The following is an 18,267-nucleotide window of genomic DNA, read 5'->3' on the forward strand; positions in this document are numbered from 1 at the left end:
GTAATTTCCAAACCTGAACTGAACTACTTGTCATTTCTTTCCAGCTGTAACTTTCCATTTTCATTGAACCCAGAACTGTTATCAATTCAGGTCAGTACTGGTCAGCCAGTATGACCAATATGGTATATATGTGCAAGAGCACAGGGAGAGAGGGTGCACATTTTTGGAAGATGAGAGGAGAGCTCACTGGAGAGTGCTCCACACACGTACAAGAGTTGTGCCAAACGCCTCTGACAACTGTTGCAGCAGCAGCAGCCTACGCCTGGCTGTGCAATTCATTCAGAAATGACGTGGAAGGTGGCCAGCACAGCCATGTTCTCAGCTTCTCCTACACTGCTGAGCACGGCGAGGCTTCCAGGGACACCAGCTCCTGCCCCAGCAGCTAATGAAAACAGCGTTTTGTAAACCACTGATACAAATATTAGACTTCATAGAACAGTTTGCTGGGGAAGGGATAATTAAGGAGTAAAACAAAGCCTGACAATTTCAATGTTGAGCACTAAAACTCCTAGAATCCCACTTCGGTTTCAAAAGGAAGGTTAGCTCAGCCAGTAGGGCTGTTAACCAAAAATATTATCAAAAAATTTGACCAACCAGTATCCCAATGTTTTGTTAGCTCAAATTTGCAGACATTTCAATCATGAGTTAGGAAACCAGTGTATTATGTGTATAGGCCATATTTCATATTTCGTATGGAGAGCATTCTTTTTATTTTCATGAATTTTTAAACTGCAAAAACAAACAAAAACTTTCATCAAAATACATTGAAAAAAACATTGGAAAGAAGGGTTTTCGTCAGAGTGTTTCCATTTTAAGGATCAGCACTTTAGAGTATTGGAGTCTGACAGAGGAAAAAAGGGGAAGTACTTGAAAAATAAGAGACTATGAAGCTGAAAAATAAGGAGACAGAACAAACTTATTTGGTCAGCTAACTCATACCAAAGTAATGCTTAAAACCTACACAAAAGTCTGGAAAATAAATAAGATTTTCTTCTGTGGGATTTCCTCTTCCTTGGTTCTTGTAGAAAATCTGCCTATTTAACTATACAGCAACCAGCTCTCTGTTCCTCTTTAGAAGCTCTTGTTCTTGGCTCTGTTCTGTGGGAAATAGCTCCCTTTTTTCTTTCACCTAGATGGCAATTACTCCTTGTATTTAAGCTTCTGCATGATGGAAAGATGAGAAAAATATCACACAAGAAGGAAAATCACTTTCTGCAATTCCCTTGTGAAGGAAAACACATCAGAGCCTGCTGGCACAGCCCTTTCTCAGAACCAGTTCCTGCAGTGTACTCTCTGGATGGCAATTACTGCAGCAAAGTAGTCAAGAAATGATTCCTTGGACTTAGACATATGCCAGTGCTAATTAAATATTCCTTCAATATCTGCATTTTTCACTCAGGTCTTGAGGATGTCTAAATGTATTATATGTACAAAAGGAAAACCCAGAAAAGATACACAAGATCAAATACATTTTTAATCTTTATAAAAGCAGGGCTGAAAACCCTTCCTTTGTGAATGCATTTGTTTCAACACTTTTGATGGGCTGCTAGGTATTAAAGAAGCTATTAGGTACTCTGCAAGAACCTACCTTTGCCTGAACTTTCACATTATGCAATCTTACAGCAGACTAGAACTGGAAATAAAAAATAGTAGAGAGGACCTCAAATGTCTGTGAAGGGATAAACTGACTGCACAGTTCAATTGCAGTCTGACACAGGCTCAGAAGCTCAAATTTAGACAGCAGACTTATATTGATTTTTTCAGGTGATTTAGACTCTTTGGCATCATTAAAACTTACATATAAAGTAGATTAGGAAGTGTCCTCATGAATGTGTAATTCTAAGTGAAGGACTATTGCAAATCCCAAGAATAGATGTGTCTACAGATTTTATTAGAACACTGATACATTTTTCATGTGTACTAGGCTTCTTTTCCTACTTGTCTGGGCCAACTCCCATATTACTAGGATTCTCCTTATTAATTTTCCATATTCTGTCTATAATATTTTTCTATGAAATGCAGGAAAGGAGCATCTGGAAAAACCTAAACTGATATATAAATCATGCACATAAGCAGTGGTTTTTTTCTGTCACATTTCTGTAATCCCTAGCATAAAAAGACAACCAAATCAATAATTCCTGTGAGATTAACCAGTTGTGCCATTTTCAGTAGGAAGACAAAAATGAAGTAGGAAGCCCAAAAAAACACCTGGACTCTATGAGCCTGACCAAGTACATACACACAAATGAATCTGTATGTCCAAAGGCACGCAGGAAGCACACAGCAAAGCAAGCCAGGCCAGCTAGAAAAATATCCCGCAGCAGCTCCACAGCATTAATTCTTCTCAATAAATGAAATGCTTAATAGGCACTTTTGAAAAAGATGGACAACTTAGATGAACATAGGACAGCAGAAGTGGTTGTGTTGGTTCTCTGAGAGAGAAACGCAAAAGAAGCCAGGTGAAACACCTGAGTGCAAGTGACACACACAGCTCTCCTGTAGGTGGGAGGTTGTGTGGTTCCTGTCCTTGTGTGTGTCCCTGTCCCACATGAGACCTCATCTCCGCAGCTGCCAGCACTACCTCTGCAGACATACTGCTGTTTCTCTCCCTCGGCCGAATCCTCACCCGCCTGCTTCAAACCAGAACAAGAAAAGAAATTCAGACATGTTTAACAGCTGGGTTTTTTTCCCTTTGTGGGTTTATGGGGTGTATTAGCCTCAACAGAACAAGTTTTCCAATACTGATGGGATTTGGAGCATCAATCCACTAGAGTTTAACCTTCTTCCAGAGGCAGCACTCTGAAACAAAATCAGCCAAAATGCTGTCCAAATTCTATAAAAAAAGAGGGAGGTGGCTGTATTTTAGCATCGATAAAATGAGTATATTTTACTCAAGTATCCACAAGATACTTCTGCTAGCCAACACGGACAGGGGTTCAGCTCTGCTTTTTGTTTTTCAAAGAAGATTCCTGGATTTCTATGAGAAAAATTATGTTGTGTTAAAACTGAGAAAGAACCACTCTTTCCGAGCAAGAGCTCTCTCCAGGAAAACATCACAGACAATACCAACACTTCAGCATATTTTCTCTCACTACTGAAGAAGGCCAGTACATAGAAAGAGTTGGCAATGCCTCTTTCACCTTTACTCAAAAGCATCCATAGTGGGACTGAGATTTTTTTTTACATTTGCTGAACACAGGTTACAGACTGTCTCCTCTCTGGCCTCTACATAGGGCAGTTTCACTGCTTTGCAATCCAGAGTAAAAGATAAAGGACACTGATACTATGAAAGCATGGCACACAAAAGGTTTAGGAAATTTCTTCAGCCTTAACTCTTTTTATTTAGATTTCATTTGAAAGCCACCATTCATCACTAATTAAAGCAACTCTTGAAATGAAACTGCTCTCGATAAACTTCTAGAAATGCAGGTTGGATTATTGTTCTGCCCTTTTCCTCAAGCCTCTTCTGAGCCCTCGCTGTTAATTCCAACACTGGCAGGTAATGCTGTCTTTCAGTCCTGTTATGCAACTTGGTTTCCAACATATACAAGAACTAACATGTTTCTCCAATAGATTTGTTTTCCCAGGCTCCTGTCTTCTCGGCAATGCAAGGTACTTTGTGTGGAGTCATCTCAATTTCCTTTGAAACCTCATTTTTCTAAATACTTAGATTTTTTTCAGAGATGAGAAAAGTCAGTTGTATATTTATCTTGAGCTATCAAGCACACTAAAAAGAATCTATCTGAGATTCCAGGCACCATGGCTAAATAATAAAAATACAGTCAGTCTTATGCAAACAAATCTGTACACACCAGCCGCCTCAAAATCTCACAGGGCAGAAAACTTCTCCTGCTACAGATTCCCCAGAAAACAAACCAACCAAAGGCTGGTACAGCTCTTTGCACTCTGAAAGCATCAGGCTTTGCTTTACGTCCCTGAATATTGAACAATCCAAACCACAACGTTTTAAGTCGCCATCTTTTCTGGTGTTTCCACGAATATAAGTACTGCAATTGTTCATTGTTCTGAATCCTGACAACCCCAAGCATAGATTTATCTTTCAATCCTATGTTAAGATCTATAATTTTGAATCTATAACTGTACAGTTTTATATGGATTTAGATTTTTTTATAGATTTATATATAGATTTACTACTCCTTTCTAGAAAGGGCTATTTGATATCAGTCATTAGGACAAAACATATCTCCTGTCATTGTTTTTTATTTTCCACAGCTTGACTAATGTATCAAATTGCCTATATTTTAACAAGGAGCCACTGTATATCTGAGAAATAAAACAGCAAAATCCTTAGTAGAAGTTCACATTCTTCAGCTTACCATCTTTTACCGATTTGAAGCAAATGTTTTTTTATCACCATGTGCCAATAAACACTAAGAACCAATAAAACAGCCTAACTTGCATTGTGGGGACACTTTTAAACAGAAATACATTGTTGACATCCAGTTTCTTTCAAGCACAGTGAGTGCAATTCAGTAGAAGGCAAAAGAGACTCATTTACCAGCAATTACTTTTCTCTGTAAAAACAACAAAAAAAAAAAAAAAAAAAAAACAAAAAAAAAACAACAACAAAAAAAACCACATACACCAAAACAAAATTATGTTTTTACTACGACATCATTGAAAAACAAAGGTTTAAACCACCATCATTCCTTTAAGTAGAAATCTTCAAATCTGAGGGCTGTTTATTAGTTGATTTCCCTCTTTTTTGTAATTACCTGTTTGCTTTCACTATTTTAGATTCTAGGACACCATCATTTCTAGAGAGACTAAATCTGGCAATATTAAGTGCTTTTTGTGATTCTCAAGCAAGGCAGTTTTAAAGTACAAAACAACAGCTATTTTTGCTGTCTGACACAGTCTAGAGGCCAAAGACATATTTTTCCTCCTTCAAGAAGACAACAGCTGGACCTCATGATGGCCATTACTATAACCCCTGTCTCACCATCAGCCCCTTTGCCTGGGGACGAAGGACAATTCCAAGACCAGAGTGACAGCTCCTGCAGCCTCTGCGAACAGATGCCAATCATCTCCAGACAACCTTTAGCAACTATTCTTTCAGCAACCTTCTACACTTTCATTTATGTCTTCAAAATAAAAAAAAAAACTCAACAAGCCAAACCTTGGCAGATCAACCAGATTTTCCTTATGCTCAAGCACACCTTCAGAGAAGGCCACCAGGCACATCAGAAAAGACTAACTTTTCCAAAGCAAAAGAACCAAATGAAGACAACTTCAAGGTGAAGAAAAGGCAATTCTTTCACCCAGTACTTAGCAAAAGGCATTTCCAATACTCTTCCACTTCGGTGCTCTGTCTTACAACCCTCTCCAGTCAGAGGGGCAGAGAGGGAGTCAGAGCAGAGCCCATTACAGGAGACACAGCTCTCAAGAAGACAGACAAACCATGGGATGAACAAGGTGCTGGAGCCAAAGGATTCATGAATCTTTGGAATAAGCAATGCAAAACCTTAAGAAAAACAGGAGCAAAACAAACCCCTGGAAATTTAACCCAACAGTTGAAATAATCCTGCAATTACATAGGTCTTCTTACCTTTGCCATCTGCGCCTGCACGCCATTTGCTTTGAGAGATGCTACTGCTTTCTGTGCTGCTGCAGGACTGTCAAAATCTACAAAACCATAACCTGGAGAATAAAAAGATAAATATAGATTTTCAGTATTATCCATGTGTATGAGCACAGACAAAGATTTTATTTTCATAAAGAAGGAAAATATTTCCATTCTCTTACACTGTCTCATAATCTTCCAGCAGCACTGCCACCACACCTCTACTTGTCACATCTTTTCTCCTGAACCTAGTAGGGTTTAAGGGAATGCAGTGACCTGAAGCTTCAAAGTGCCAGAAGATACGCAACAGAAGGGGAGTGTAGGCAGGTGTTTGTCTGTCCTAACAGGCTAAAGGTCCCTGGCAGCAGAAAGGCACACATTCTCAGTGCTCTGGAGTCCTGCCCCATCGCTTCCGTAAGAGGAGGTAAAATTATGGATCTTCCTGGCAGACAAAGCTACAGTTTGCAATGGCTGGTCTCATGAGAAAACACTCCTTCTTCTGTCCTTTAAACCCATACAAATATTAAGTTTCAGAAGAGGAGGGCAACGAGTCCATGTGGCAGCTGTGGCCACGTGTGCAGGGGCAGGGAGAGCAGCCTTCCAGCAGGTGGGACCAGTTCAGGGAGAAATCCCAAGTATGCTCTACAGGCAACTGCCAGATAGCTCTAGAAGATGGTGAAATAGCAGTCTCAGCTTTGGTTAAACCACATTCCTTTCATTTCACTGATCTCTCTGCTGGAACTAGGGACAGATCTCTGCCAGGAATTGCTTTGGGGTATTATCTGAACAGCAGGTTAGAGGTTAGATCTTAGGGATTGGCAAGGGATAATCATCTGCTGTTAAGTGGCTTTCTTACTCCCAGTATTTGCATTAGTTTAGTATATTAATCAGCCAGTCACTTCCTATCTTCTCTTCCTCCCTCTTCAATTTTTTTTTTCCTTTAGCCAGCAACACTGGTATGTTCAAGCAAGCCCAGTGCTCTTATCCCTACTGGCTAGCAAAAACTCTGAAAGTTACTTTTATTTTCCTAAAGACATAAAGCAGGGGTAAGAAGACAAGGAATTGACTTTTCACAACTTTTAAAGCACTGAGCTCTCTCTGACCTTCAACAGCATTTAAATGTCTTGCTCATAAAGATTTCAACCGAATTAGGAAGATCTAAAAATCTCACCAAGCACCTATTTAGGCAGCTGCATATATTTCACAATCCATCCAGGGAAAACCCCTACATCTTATTAAGTAATTACAGTGCAGGTAGGCATGTGCTGCTCAGACAAGCTGTGGCCAAAGGCCACATCTTTGGCTTCTCCCTGGAAAGCCATATGGATGAAACTGAACCGCCTGAAAGCTTTAATAATATTAGCACAAGCATATTTATAGCTTCTTTGCAGACATCTCCATTTACTAGGTCAATACACATCCTACAGGAGGCAACCACAGATATGATTTCCTGCTGTATCCATTTGTATTTCTTTTCCCAGCCTTTCTTCCTACTCCTAGGAGACTTCATTGCCATCCTCTCTGAACCAAATCTAGGTATAAGACTGTGTTCTTGTTATCACCTTGCCTCTGAAATTACAAACATCTCTATTATTATTTTGGACTGCATAGATTACTTAATGTAGGGTTTAGTCAAATCATGAAAGGATTTTGTGTACTTGGATGTTTTTGTTTCTTGGCTTAAATCTCATCCATAAAGTTTTAAGAAAACTAAAAGAAATAAGAAAAAAGAAACAGACAAAATTATTAAAGAAACTGCTGACTTAAAGAGCGTGAAAACCAGTATTCTGTAGCAAAGTCAAGATCTGAACCTTTCTTTTCTTTGCTCAATTTTCTATTTTGGTTTGTTTAGTGGAGGGTTTATTTTCATTGGGAGGACTGGGGAAATTTTTTTTTGATAGGGCTACAGATTTTTTTTTGATTACTACAGATTGAGGGACACTGTGATACAGACACTGACAGATTGAGGGCCACTGTGATAACAAATCTAATAAACACTAGAGTTTGATCAACTTGGGGATGTGAGAAGTGTTTGACCTTCTCTGATTCCTTCATTTGATTTTCCCTTTTTACTGCAAGCCATTTTTAAATCAGCTTGTCCTACATCACATTTTCCTTTGCAGTGCTATCCAAGCTCTCTTCCCACTGCAGAGCAGCAATAAAGCTGATGCTGCTTTGAACTAAAAAGCTTGCTACAAGAAAGCAAATTTCCTCCTTGGATTTCTCCAATACCTTTGCCCTCTGGAAGAGAAACTTCTGGGAGGAAGTAGGAGATACAATTAGATGCAACTTCTAATTTTCTATATGAGAGATTCTGACAAGAAGCCAGAGCTGTCAAACAGGAAATCTGAAACATCTTGGAAAGTGATGGGATGCCTTGGATCAAACACTGAGAAAATTACTTTTTAGGACAGTGAGGTGATCTTCTCAGGAAACGAAATTGTTTTTTATTTCTCACCATTTCCATGCCCAAAAATTAAGAGGTAAAAGTGCAAAAGTAATTTTAACATTGTCATTAAAACAGATAATGGAGTTAGATTTTTATAATTAGCATCAGTGTACAGTGCAGGTTTCATGCATGAAGGAATAGAAAGGAAATTATTTTTAATCTGACTTTCTAGACAGCACAGTAGTTATTCACATCTAAGTTAGTTTTGCTTGTTAATAAAAACCAGAATGTGTGAATATTCCAGTGTTGTATCATAGATATCAGGTATATCTATCATAGTAAATCACTGAAGAGTACTATCAGTCCATAATATCTAAAACCATTAATATCTTCCAAGAAGTTTTTCAGCAGGCACAAGGGGCAATATGACCATATCAAAGATCCAGTGGAGTCTCAAGATAAAAAAAAACCCACATCTTTAGCTGCCCATTATGCATTCTAGTATTACTCCTCCCAGTCTCACTGCAAAGCTGTTAATTTTCCTTCCCTCAAGCTCATTTCCAGTCCAAGTATCTTTTTCTAGCCCTCCCCCCCTCCTGACACATCTCTCCACCACACACAGAACATCAGGACAAAATCACTCCATGGCTGAAAACCCGTCCAAAGAACATCAATCTGCCACAAGGGAAGCCAAGTTCCCAGGCTGTTTCAGCATTCAAGTATCCTTACAAGAACCCTGCAATGCTATATAACAGAAAACCAGGCATGATGCCTTTTTGTACAGTTTCCGTTCTTCCACGAAGATGTTTATAGTCTACATTAGCGACCTACACTAAAATATTTCATTTGTTTATAGCCTCACTTCATTTTTTTGTGTCTCAGGCACTAACTAAATAGTGTTGGTTTTTCTGTTTGGGTTTTGGGGTTTTGTGTGTTGGGGATTTTGTTGGTTTTTCTTTATTTACTTGTCTGGATGGATGAAATTTAGCCCTCACGAAAGCTAAAACTGGGTCTTGGAACATCCTCTCCAGTGTTCTCCAAAGTGTAAATGAAGCCCCAGACTCCCTGTGCTGAGAGTCACTCCCTCCTGTCCAGGCTGTGGCTGAAGTGGGTTGTGCTCCCCGCCAGCAGAACTGGGCTGCTGTGGCTGCCCCTGGCAGGTGCACTGTGATTGGATTTGGCTGCTCCAGCATCTATCCCTGCTCTGTTCCCTGGTTCCTCCTGGGAAAAGGTAGGAAAATGGTTGGAATCATCCCACGGGATGAAATTCCAATCAGGGTCTGCCAATCAGACACTGCTCTAAGAAAACATTTCTTTTTCCTCGTTTAAAAACAAGTGCAAGCCCCACCAGACTGTCCCTCTGCTAGACTCAAATTCCACAGCTTTTTTTTTTCTTCTTTCCCCTGCATTTTTATTGTGTGTTCACTGCCCTGTAAACATTCTGGTCAATGGATTATACATTCCGCCCCACCCCCCCCCCAGCCCCCCCAAGTTTTTATGCAGAACATCATGAAAAACAAACTCAGATTCTAAACCAGGACCTTCAAACTGTGCTCACAAGAATCCATCACCACCACAGGAAACCAAAACCAAAACTATTTCCCCTTTATTCCTGAAGCATCCTGACATTTTCCTTTAAGAACTCCAAACACAAATAAGGAAAGTTGTGCTGTCCCCTGCTGCTTTGAGAGATGGGAACTGAACTTATCACTAACATGAACCCCTTGCCTCAAGTGTACTTAGACTGAGGGTGACTTTAGCACTCCAATGCTACAAGTCCTCCAGGATCCTGAGTTTTTTTTGTAGAATGACATATTACAAGCTCTTACATGCAAGCACACACACAGAGAAACCCAGGACAAGACTATCTAGAATAATTGTTAAACCTTTCCTTTAAGAAATACAGTGCCTGTAATTTTGTACTGGCCTGATGCCATTAGGGCTAAATAATTAAATTTTAAAAATAAAACCAGCATGTTTTGTTGTTTTTTTTTTTTTTTTTTTTTTTTACCTGTGGGGGAAAGAAAACAGCTAAGCATCAGCAAACTCAAGTTTATAGCTAGCTGCAATAAGTGCTACCCAAATACACTGGCAGACACTAAACATCTCCGTCTCCTATAACCTAAATGGCTGGGGGCCTCCCGGTCTCAGTTTCTCAGTTCCATAATTAAGCTTGGCAGCAGGTTCAAATGAATTAAAACTGAATGTCACTATTTCCTCAACAAATCCCTCATCCTTGTTTTTTCTTACTTGTCAGGAGAAGACCAGCAGAACAGCAATTAGTGGTAAGCAGTGCAGTGAAAAAGAACCAAGCATACACTAATTAGGTCACTCGCCAAACACGTTCATTTCATTGGCAGATTTAATCAATGTTTTCCTGAAATGTCTTAAATCTCCTATGCTAATTTAAAGTTTTGTTATTGTTGCTACTTTAAACACAGATGGGATGCCTGGAGATTTTCAATTGCTTTCCACAAATCCATTTCAAAATAACAACCCCTCATATAGCATATCATCAAAATTTCGGCACAGGTTTTAGGAAATGGCCTCTAATTTTATGCCAACATTTTTGTGCCTGCAAATACCTACGGGTACAATTTTGTGGATTTAAGTAATTGCAGGTGTGTAGGGCTCTTAGACATCAAACTCTGAATTGCCCCGATGGATCGGGTACTTAGGGGTAATGACAAATAATTTAAGGGACTGCCTGCCACTTGAGGTTCCTGTAATTCTTGTGAAGTGCTGGATGGTGGCACAGAGCAAAGGTAAGCTTCCCCTGGCACACATGGGCTTTACGCTTCACCTCCAGGGAGCTCCGCTGTTATAGAGACAGGAATGAGAGCCTTGCTGCCTTTTTGGAGCATTGAGACAGCTCCTCAGTCACTGCTGAAAGCAGCATTAGTTACTCAGAGTGCATGGGAACAGCAGTTTCAGGCTGTTCTAGCAGCTTGGTCCCCTGGGTTAGTGCTTACAGCTAGCACACCGAGGTGCTTTTTTGCATGGAAGATGACACTCCGTTGGCAGTCGTCATTGCTGTCGCCGTGGGAAAGGAGCTGCCACGGCTGCTGAGCTAATGTGTCCCACACCAGCCTGCCCTGCCCTCCTTCCTGTCCTGACTGCACAGCCTGGGGTCCCTGCGGAGGCTCCATCCTTCCTGCTGGCGCTGCCCCCAGAACCGGCCCGCCCACGGCCCCGCAGCCACCAATGGGTTGGAAAGGGCCACGTGTGGCCAAGCCACAGCTCGGCAGCCACCTGGTCACCCAGGGTCAAAATAAAATTTAACAAAAGGCCAAAGAGCAAGAGAAGTGTGGCTTCCTAGAAGTGAGAAGCGGAGCGCCCTGGTATGCTGCTGAGCTGGAGCTCTGCAAAGACAGGAACGTCTGGCAGCGGGCTGAGAAAGGAGAAGCCATGAAAAATGAGGGAAGATAAGTTGGGGATGGTGAGCTCTGAGCCTGACACTGACACAAGGCCAAACACCACATCTGACCTCTGACCAGATGCTGCTTTGAATCACTTGAATTCAAGTCAATCAGTACTCTCTGTTTTCTGGCTCCCACACATCCACACAAACAGAGACAAGAGATGGAGACCTGACCCATCCAGCCAGGAGACTGGCATGGAGTCTGGGCACTAATTCAGCCACGTTCCTGGGTCACTACCTTGAAAGCACCTAAATACATTCATCGATGGGGAGGTCACACACACTGAGAAGCTCTTCTGGTTCCACTGATGCCAACAAACTCGCTTCATCACAAGACTTATTGGTTGGTTTTCTGTGGGTTAATATCTTTGCTTCCTTCCTGGCAGATGGAAAAGGCTGACTGTCCCAGGCAGCCCCTACTCCTGCCAGGCCCTCTGTACTAGGGGCTGATGTGGACATTTAAGCCAAGTTGTGGCAAAGCAAGAACTCCAGCTCTGACATTTTCCCACATTTGAGAGCTTGACTTGGTCACAACGACTCCTTTTGGCAGCATAAGATGTGTACATTTTGCATAATATTACATAGGAGTGGAGAAACTTTTAAAATATGAACACAGATTTGCTTATGTGCAATTACAATTCCATTACACCTAAACTTTTTTCCTATGTCTGATGCACCAGACCATTTGGAACTCTGCTTGCCATCAGCATACAATGTTATTTTAATGTAAAAAAAAGTTCCCAATCCTTGTTTCTGACCATCTAAAATTCAATATATCAGACCTGAAATCCAGAACAGAGAAGACTGAGCATGTCATGCAGTTGGATCTTCAAGGAGTGTAGAGATATTTTGGACAAAAAGGAGGATAAAGTAATTTCAAGAAACATTTCATCAATGTTTCTGCTAATGTTACTTAGAGACTGGAAATTAAAAACCACCCCCAAAAGGAAATGTGATGATGGAGAGGAATACCAGCCTAGGGAAAAGGCAGCAGTCAAAATTACTTGCTGAATTAAGAAATCATTAAATAGAATATATTTATCACAAATACCTTATTTTAACTTTATGAGATCACCTCCACCTATCTATCTATCTATATATATATGCATACATTTGAAGACACAAGCATGAAGTTTTGACACAAACACTAGTATAAATACACAGCTAAGCAAATACATAATTTTCAGACATTGTTTTATGCTCAGATAAAAAAAAAAAAGTTTTATAAGACTTAGAAAATTAGAGTTAGCAAGCAAAGAGGTTGAATCACCCTTGAACAAAAAATTACCAAAAACAACTTTTTCTTTATTCCTACAGCTCCAAATGCCCAGAGTAATAGTAAAATAGCCTACATCATTACTATTTTTAAATCTCTACTTTATAAAAATGCTCTCAGTGGCTAGAAAGTGGTGAATCATCACCTTTTAATTAAAACAGCTAATATATAGTTAGAAAAATAATTGGAAGTGAAGACTCTTAAATGCAAGAAAGAAAAGATAGTCCTTTCATTTTAGATCACTCCCCAGAGATGCACCTCCACTGTTAAGTATGCATATATAGCTGAGGTTTTTTTTGTTTGTTTTAGCTTGATATGGAAATACAGCACAAAACTGACACTTTGATTATGTTTCTGCAGTGATTTCTTTTGCTTCTTGCATTATTTGAATCCCATTTATGACAAGAGAATTGCAGAAAACCAGCACTAGCTAACAGAATTGTTTCTCTTTGCAAACACATTCTTAATTTGAACATTCAATTACTTTGAATTAAGCAGAGTGCATATAAATACAGGTTATTATTAATTGCATTGAGTAACTAATGATAATATTTTAATGCAAAACTGAAGTATGGAACACATTATGATCTTTAAATGCATTTTAAACTGCTTATAAATTATTTTTGTCAATCTCTGGTAAGTAAAGGAAAAAGTACAAAAACACCTGCAAAATACTTCTATGTGGGAAAGAAGTACTTTTACATCAAGTAAGTAACTATATGTATATGCATATGCATATTCATGCCTATTTTTCTGGAACTTCATGCTTCCAAAACCTTAGTCTCTGAACGGAAGCAGATCTCAAAACTGACAAAAGCTCTTTGTGAAAGATGGTTACAATAACAACTGTGAGGGGGAGAGGCATAAGAAGTCATGAATTTAGCAGATACAGCTATCAAGAAAACAGTATTGCACTTGAGTACCCTCTCTCAATTTACACTACGTTCCTGGCAATTCAGAACCCCAAAGACCGGCAAACTGAAGAAAATCCTAGAAAGAGCACAAACATAGCCATAAAAATCCAGATTTTGCAAGTGGTAGAACACAATTTGTTTATCCCTAACAATATGATAAATGTTTGGGGCCTTAAAAGTGAACGTACACATGCATGAATACTTATGGGTAACCCTAATTGCAGCACGTCACCAGTACAAACAGAGAGACCTAAGACTTTGTGAGGACCTGTCAAAGAACAAAAATCTTGGTGAAAATAAACAGAGGGAAGTTGAGAAATATTTCCTGGTATTTGCTAACAGTGCGAAATTGGATTAATCACACAAAACCAAGGATGGAAAATTCATTGCTCAAGTTACTAAATATGGACTGACTAAAGAAAAAACCTTGTAAATCTTGCAGTGTCAAAAGAACATGGAGATAAACACACTTTTCCATCTTTAACTTTCAAAGTAAATCTCTCCTCAAGTCCCACTGATTCACTGTCAAAATTCAAAATGAAGAGTAACTCTATTTTTAAATACAGGGATAGCTTACATCTAGAGTTGCCATATAAACCTATGTATGAATCAGCATTACAGTTATTTACCACCATAACATCTTTAACAATACATTAGTTGTATAATGTAATCATTAAGATTATTTTCACTAGATTTCTATAGCATGAGACAGTCATTGTGGTTCTGAAGCTGAGGTAAATTTCACACTTGAAGCAGTGATTGAAGAAAGCAAAATGTTCTCCCAAAGAAGTACTGCAAGTGGAGTGCTTAGTAACATATTTATATAAAAGGGAGGGAAGGATACAATAGCTGTTTCTTTCCTTGACTGGAGAAACACTCAGTGCCTCACAATATTATGCAATGCCCAGAACAAAATAACCAGAATTTGCAGTTTCAGATTTACATCACCTGTTTTGAGATGCAGAGTTACAGTATCAATTAATAGCTTCCCTGAAAAACTTGAAAGGAGCCCTTACACCCAAGACTGAAAAACTGTTTGCTTTTAAAACTGCTATTTTTCATATTCACTTTCCTCTGTTTACAGTGACGTCCAGATTCTAAAGTTTCAAAATACCACAAGAAAGGCTATTTTCTTGGTATTTCCAGACAGCAGGAAACACTGTCACTCTCATGAGAAAGTCTGCTCTTCTGAGGTTTCATGCTCAGTTATGCAGACTCCAGAGCTTTACTTAGCTTGGATAATGTTTGGGTAAGATATGAAACCAAATCTCTTGAGATTTGTCCATCACTTATTTTAGACCTGAGTGACTTGAGTAAAAAACCTGGTGTAGAGAAACAGTTTAGGAAAAAAATCATTCAGCTATTACTTCTGAAAGCTCCCAGTGCCTATGTAAAACAACTGATTTTCTCTGCTAAATATTGGACCTCAGTTTACCCAAAGCTAAGCAAGTTATCCACCAGCTGTTCACCAAAAAGGCACATAACCTAAGAAACTATGAGACTAATTCCAGCTCCTGAGGACCAGTTAGAAATGAACATTAATACTGCCCTGCATCTCTCAGGGTTGGAATTTGGCATGGCATTCCAGCAGACATTTATGGACAGACAAAACAGAACCTATGGGTGCTTTACTTCCAGTGCACCACAGCCATGGAAGACAGCAGGGAAATACTGGGAGGGGGGAAATGAAATCTCTCAGCAGCCAACTCTAGCAGCACTCATTTTAAACAGTGATACTATTCTAGGAGGCAAAGGAGGATGTTGTGTATCACCCAGTGATCTTTGTCAGAAATGAAATATTCCATTCTCTTCTTCTCAACATCGGATTGCACAGCAACCTTAACATTAAGTAACTGCAAATCCTTGCAAGTAGGAAGAAACAATCTGACAAGAGAAGATGCACTTGGTGATCACAACTGTGATTACTGTACTTTATTAAAAATAATTTTCTTTTCAGTATGTTTTGACAAGAAAATAGAAAGCACCTAGTACAGGCTTCAGGAAATATTAAAATAACCTAAGGTGATGAACATGCTATTATCCAGTCTGTTCCAGAGGGAGGATGCTCAAGTACTGAAATAGTTTTCATTTCAAATACACATTCATTTTCAAGACACTGCACTTGAAAAATTGGACTGTATATTTGTCATACAGTAAGCAGTGATAAAGAGCACAGTAATTTATGTTCTTTATGCAAACCACTTGTAATTCAGAAAACAACTATAGTTTCTAAAAGGCAGCAAAGTGATAACACTTTCCCAAGAAAGTGAAATTTTTTTTTCATGCCAGTTGGCCAATTCTAGCATGCCAACCTTTGCTGTGATAAACATTTTGGATAACATGAAAAGAACTCCTATTCCAACGCATCAACACTCATGACGTCTTGGAGCTTTAGGCAGAGATGAGCAATACGTTCTGAATATTTCATATTTCTAAGAAAAGGATCCTGGTACCACCACCACACTAAAATAATGATGACCTTTGAGCAAGAGGTCAATGCACTTTCAAGAAATGACTGGTGGTAACAACCAGCATTCCACCAGTGCTAAGGAGGAGAAGCACAGCAGATTTGGGCAGTACAGAGCAGGATAAGCCACAACACACAGGTGGGAACAAAATCTGTGTTAAAGACACAGCGTACATGTATTGTTCAATGATTCTGGACTTAGGGAGTATTTCAGACAATCATAATGTAAGCATCCTTAAAGTTTTATAGTTATATTGACCACAGTGTGGTGTTCTTTTTTCTCATGTGGTTAAATACCAGTTGCACCTTCTGAGAGTTTTTTCATGTATCTACCACATTTATCTGTAGCCTGAAGTTCCAAAATGCTATTTTTATGGTAGCCAGAAATGGCTATTAGTTTTCCAGGCTGAGACAAAACGAAAAAAAAAAAAAGAAAAAAAAAAAGAAAAAAAAAATAATGGAGAAAGAAGAAATCACATCAGAAAATCTCTTTTCAAGATCTCTAATCCATTTTCTTCAGATTTGAGATAGTTACACAATGTAGGTAAGTGGAAGACACAAAGTGGGTAAAAGTACAGGCTTTTAATCAAATCTGAATTTTGAACTAGTAGAAGTTTCCTATCACTATAAATGCCATATCTCTAATACATGAAAAAGAATCAAGTGAATAATATAACATTTGAATCTGAAGCAAACACCTTCCTTCCTATCTTGACTTTAAGGTAGCTCTTCAGTGTCAGCTTGCATGTAACAATATCCCCTGCTGCTACAGAACATGGGGGTCACACACCACAAAGGTCTGATGAAGGTGCCCATGCTGAAGCCCCATGAATGATGACTGTGAGGCATCAGGAGGTCAAACCAGCAGGAGGACAAACCATGTGAATAAATGCCAACATGTAGGAAGCCTCTTGCACACTGAAATTCACGTCCTCAACTAGCCTTCATAGAGCTTGTAGAGAAAAAAGGCAGAAATATGGGATTGGAAGAGACATCCTGGATCTTTCTGGAATGTGGATGATTAAAACCCAACATTAGATGACCATATGGGGTAACATCAGTGACTTGCATAGTCCTTTACTTACTGGAAGGATCTCACCTGATACATCCCTGTACCATATACATTGCCTTCACAATTGTGGCCATTTATGGCTCGGGCACTTACAAAATCATCTAATACTTTCCCTAAAAATAATCTTCCAACTTTCCAATCAGTATTTCTCCTATTACTTGTAAAGTAAATTATTTTACTATTGGATTTTTTCTCTTTTTCTCAAAATCCAACCTTCAGGATCATCTAATTACCTCTCCATGTAATTGCCTTGTGTAACAAGCAGGTATTGAGGGAGCTTTGGCAGCAATACCATTGAAGAATAAATAAGAAGTCTGATTACATGCCTTAGAAAGAGGGAGTGGGTGGGCATTGCTGATGTAGTGACTGCTGTGTCCTGTCCTGAATTCAGATCATAAGAATATCAGCAAGGACTATGTTCAGTAGCTTTTCCTAAATGCTCAGGCATCCTCTGAACATAAAACTGTTAAATTTAGGGTCTCCAGAGCCCCTTAAGGATTTAACTAAGAAGCAAACACATTGATATATATTGCCAGTGAAAGGCCAAATATACATGGAAAACAACTTTCACCACATTAAGACAGTTTTAGTTATGAATTTCAAGGCTTAAAAATAAAAGGTAAATGTGAGAAGGCAGATATGCTCAAATATTCTTTTTTAAAAATGAAAGCGAGAACAAGTCAATATAATAATATTCTGTTATCAATGAGGGATACTTTATTATCAAAAATATCACCATTTTTATAAATTATACAGAAAATTACTGAGATGTCCAGGTCTGTAATAGTTTGCAAAGAGTGGTTGTGCATCACTGTAGCACAAGAAATATGCAAAAATGAAAGAGGAAGCAGCAAGGAGTTTAGCTGGGACACACAAAACCAGCAAACATTATTTTGCCAAAATGCGCAAAAAGGAAAGGAAGCCAAAATGCACAAAAAGGATCCTCATGTACCACATCAAAGAAATTACAACCAATTTCTTGGTCTTTCAAAAAAGAGTGCAAAATCTCCCCACAGTTTTGTGTGTGTGTGTGCTCTCGGTCAGCCACTCAGCCTTCGGTTGCTGCGGCAGGCGAGAGCAGGAATAGACACAGGCACTGCCGCGCATCTCTCACGCAGACGCCAAATTCATGTTGGTGTTGTCA

General features: G+C 39.2%; 1 protein-coding gene across 12 annotated transcripts in view; it reads right to left on the reverse strand.

Moving 5' to 3' along the window:
* Positions 1 to 18,267, reverse strand: part of RBMS3 (RNA binding motif single stranded interacting protein 3) — a 703,155-nt gene that overhangs the window by 255,140 nt on the left and 429,748 nt on the right. For all 12 annotated transcript variants that reach the window (XM_031503883.2, XM_031503886.2, XM_077787027.1 and 9 more), the window contains one exon: positions 5,570 to 5,661. In XM_031503883.2, coding sequence (XP_031359743.1) covers positions 5,570 to 5,661 — 92 coding nt within the window. The remainder of the gene's footprint in view (positions 1 to 5,569; positions 5,662 to 18,267) is intronic.

This window comes from Lonchura striata, chromosome 1 (assembly GCF_046129695.1).
Source record: "Lonchura striata isolate bLonStr1 chromosome 1, bLonStr1.mat, whole genome shotgun sequence".
NCBI lineage: Eukaryota > Metazoa > Chordata > Aves > Passeriformes > Estrildidae > Lonchura > Lonchura striata.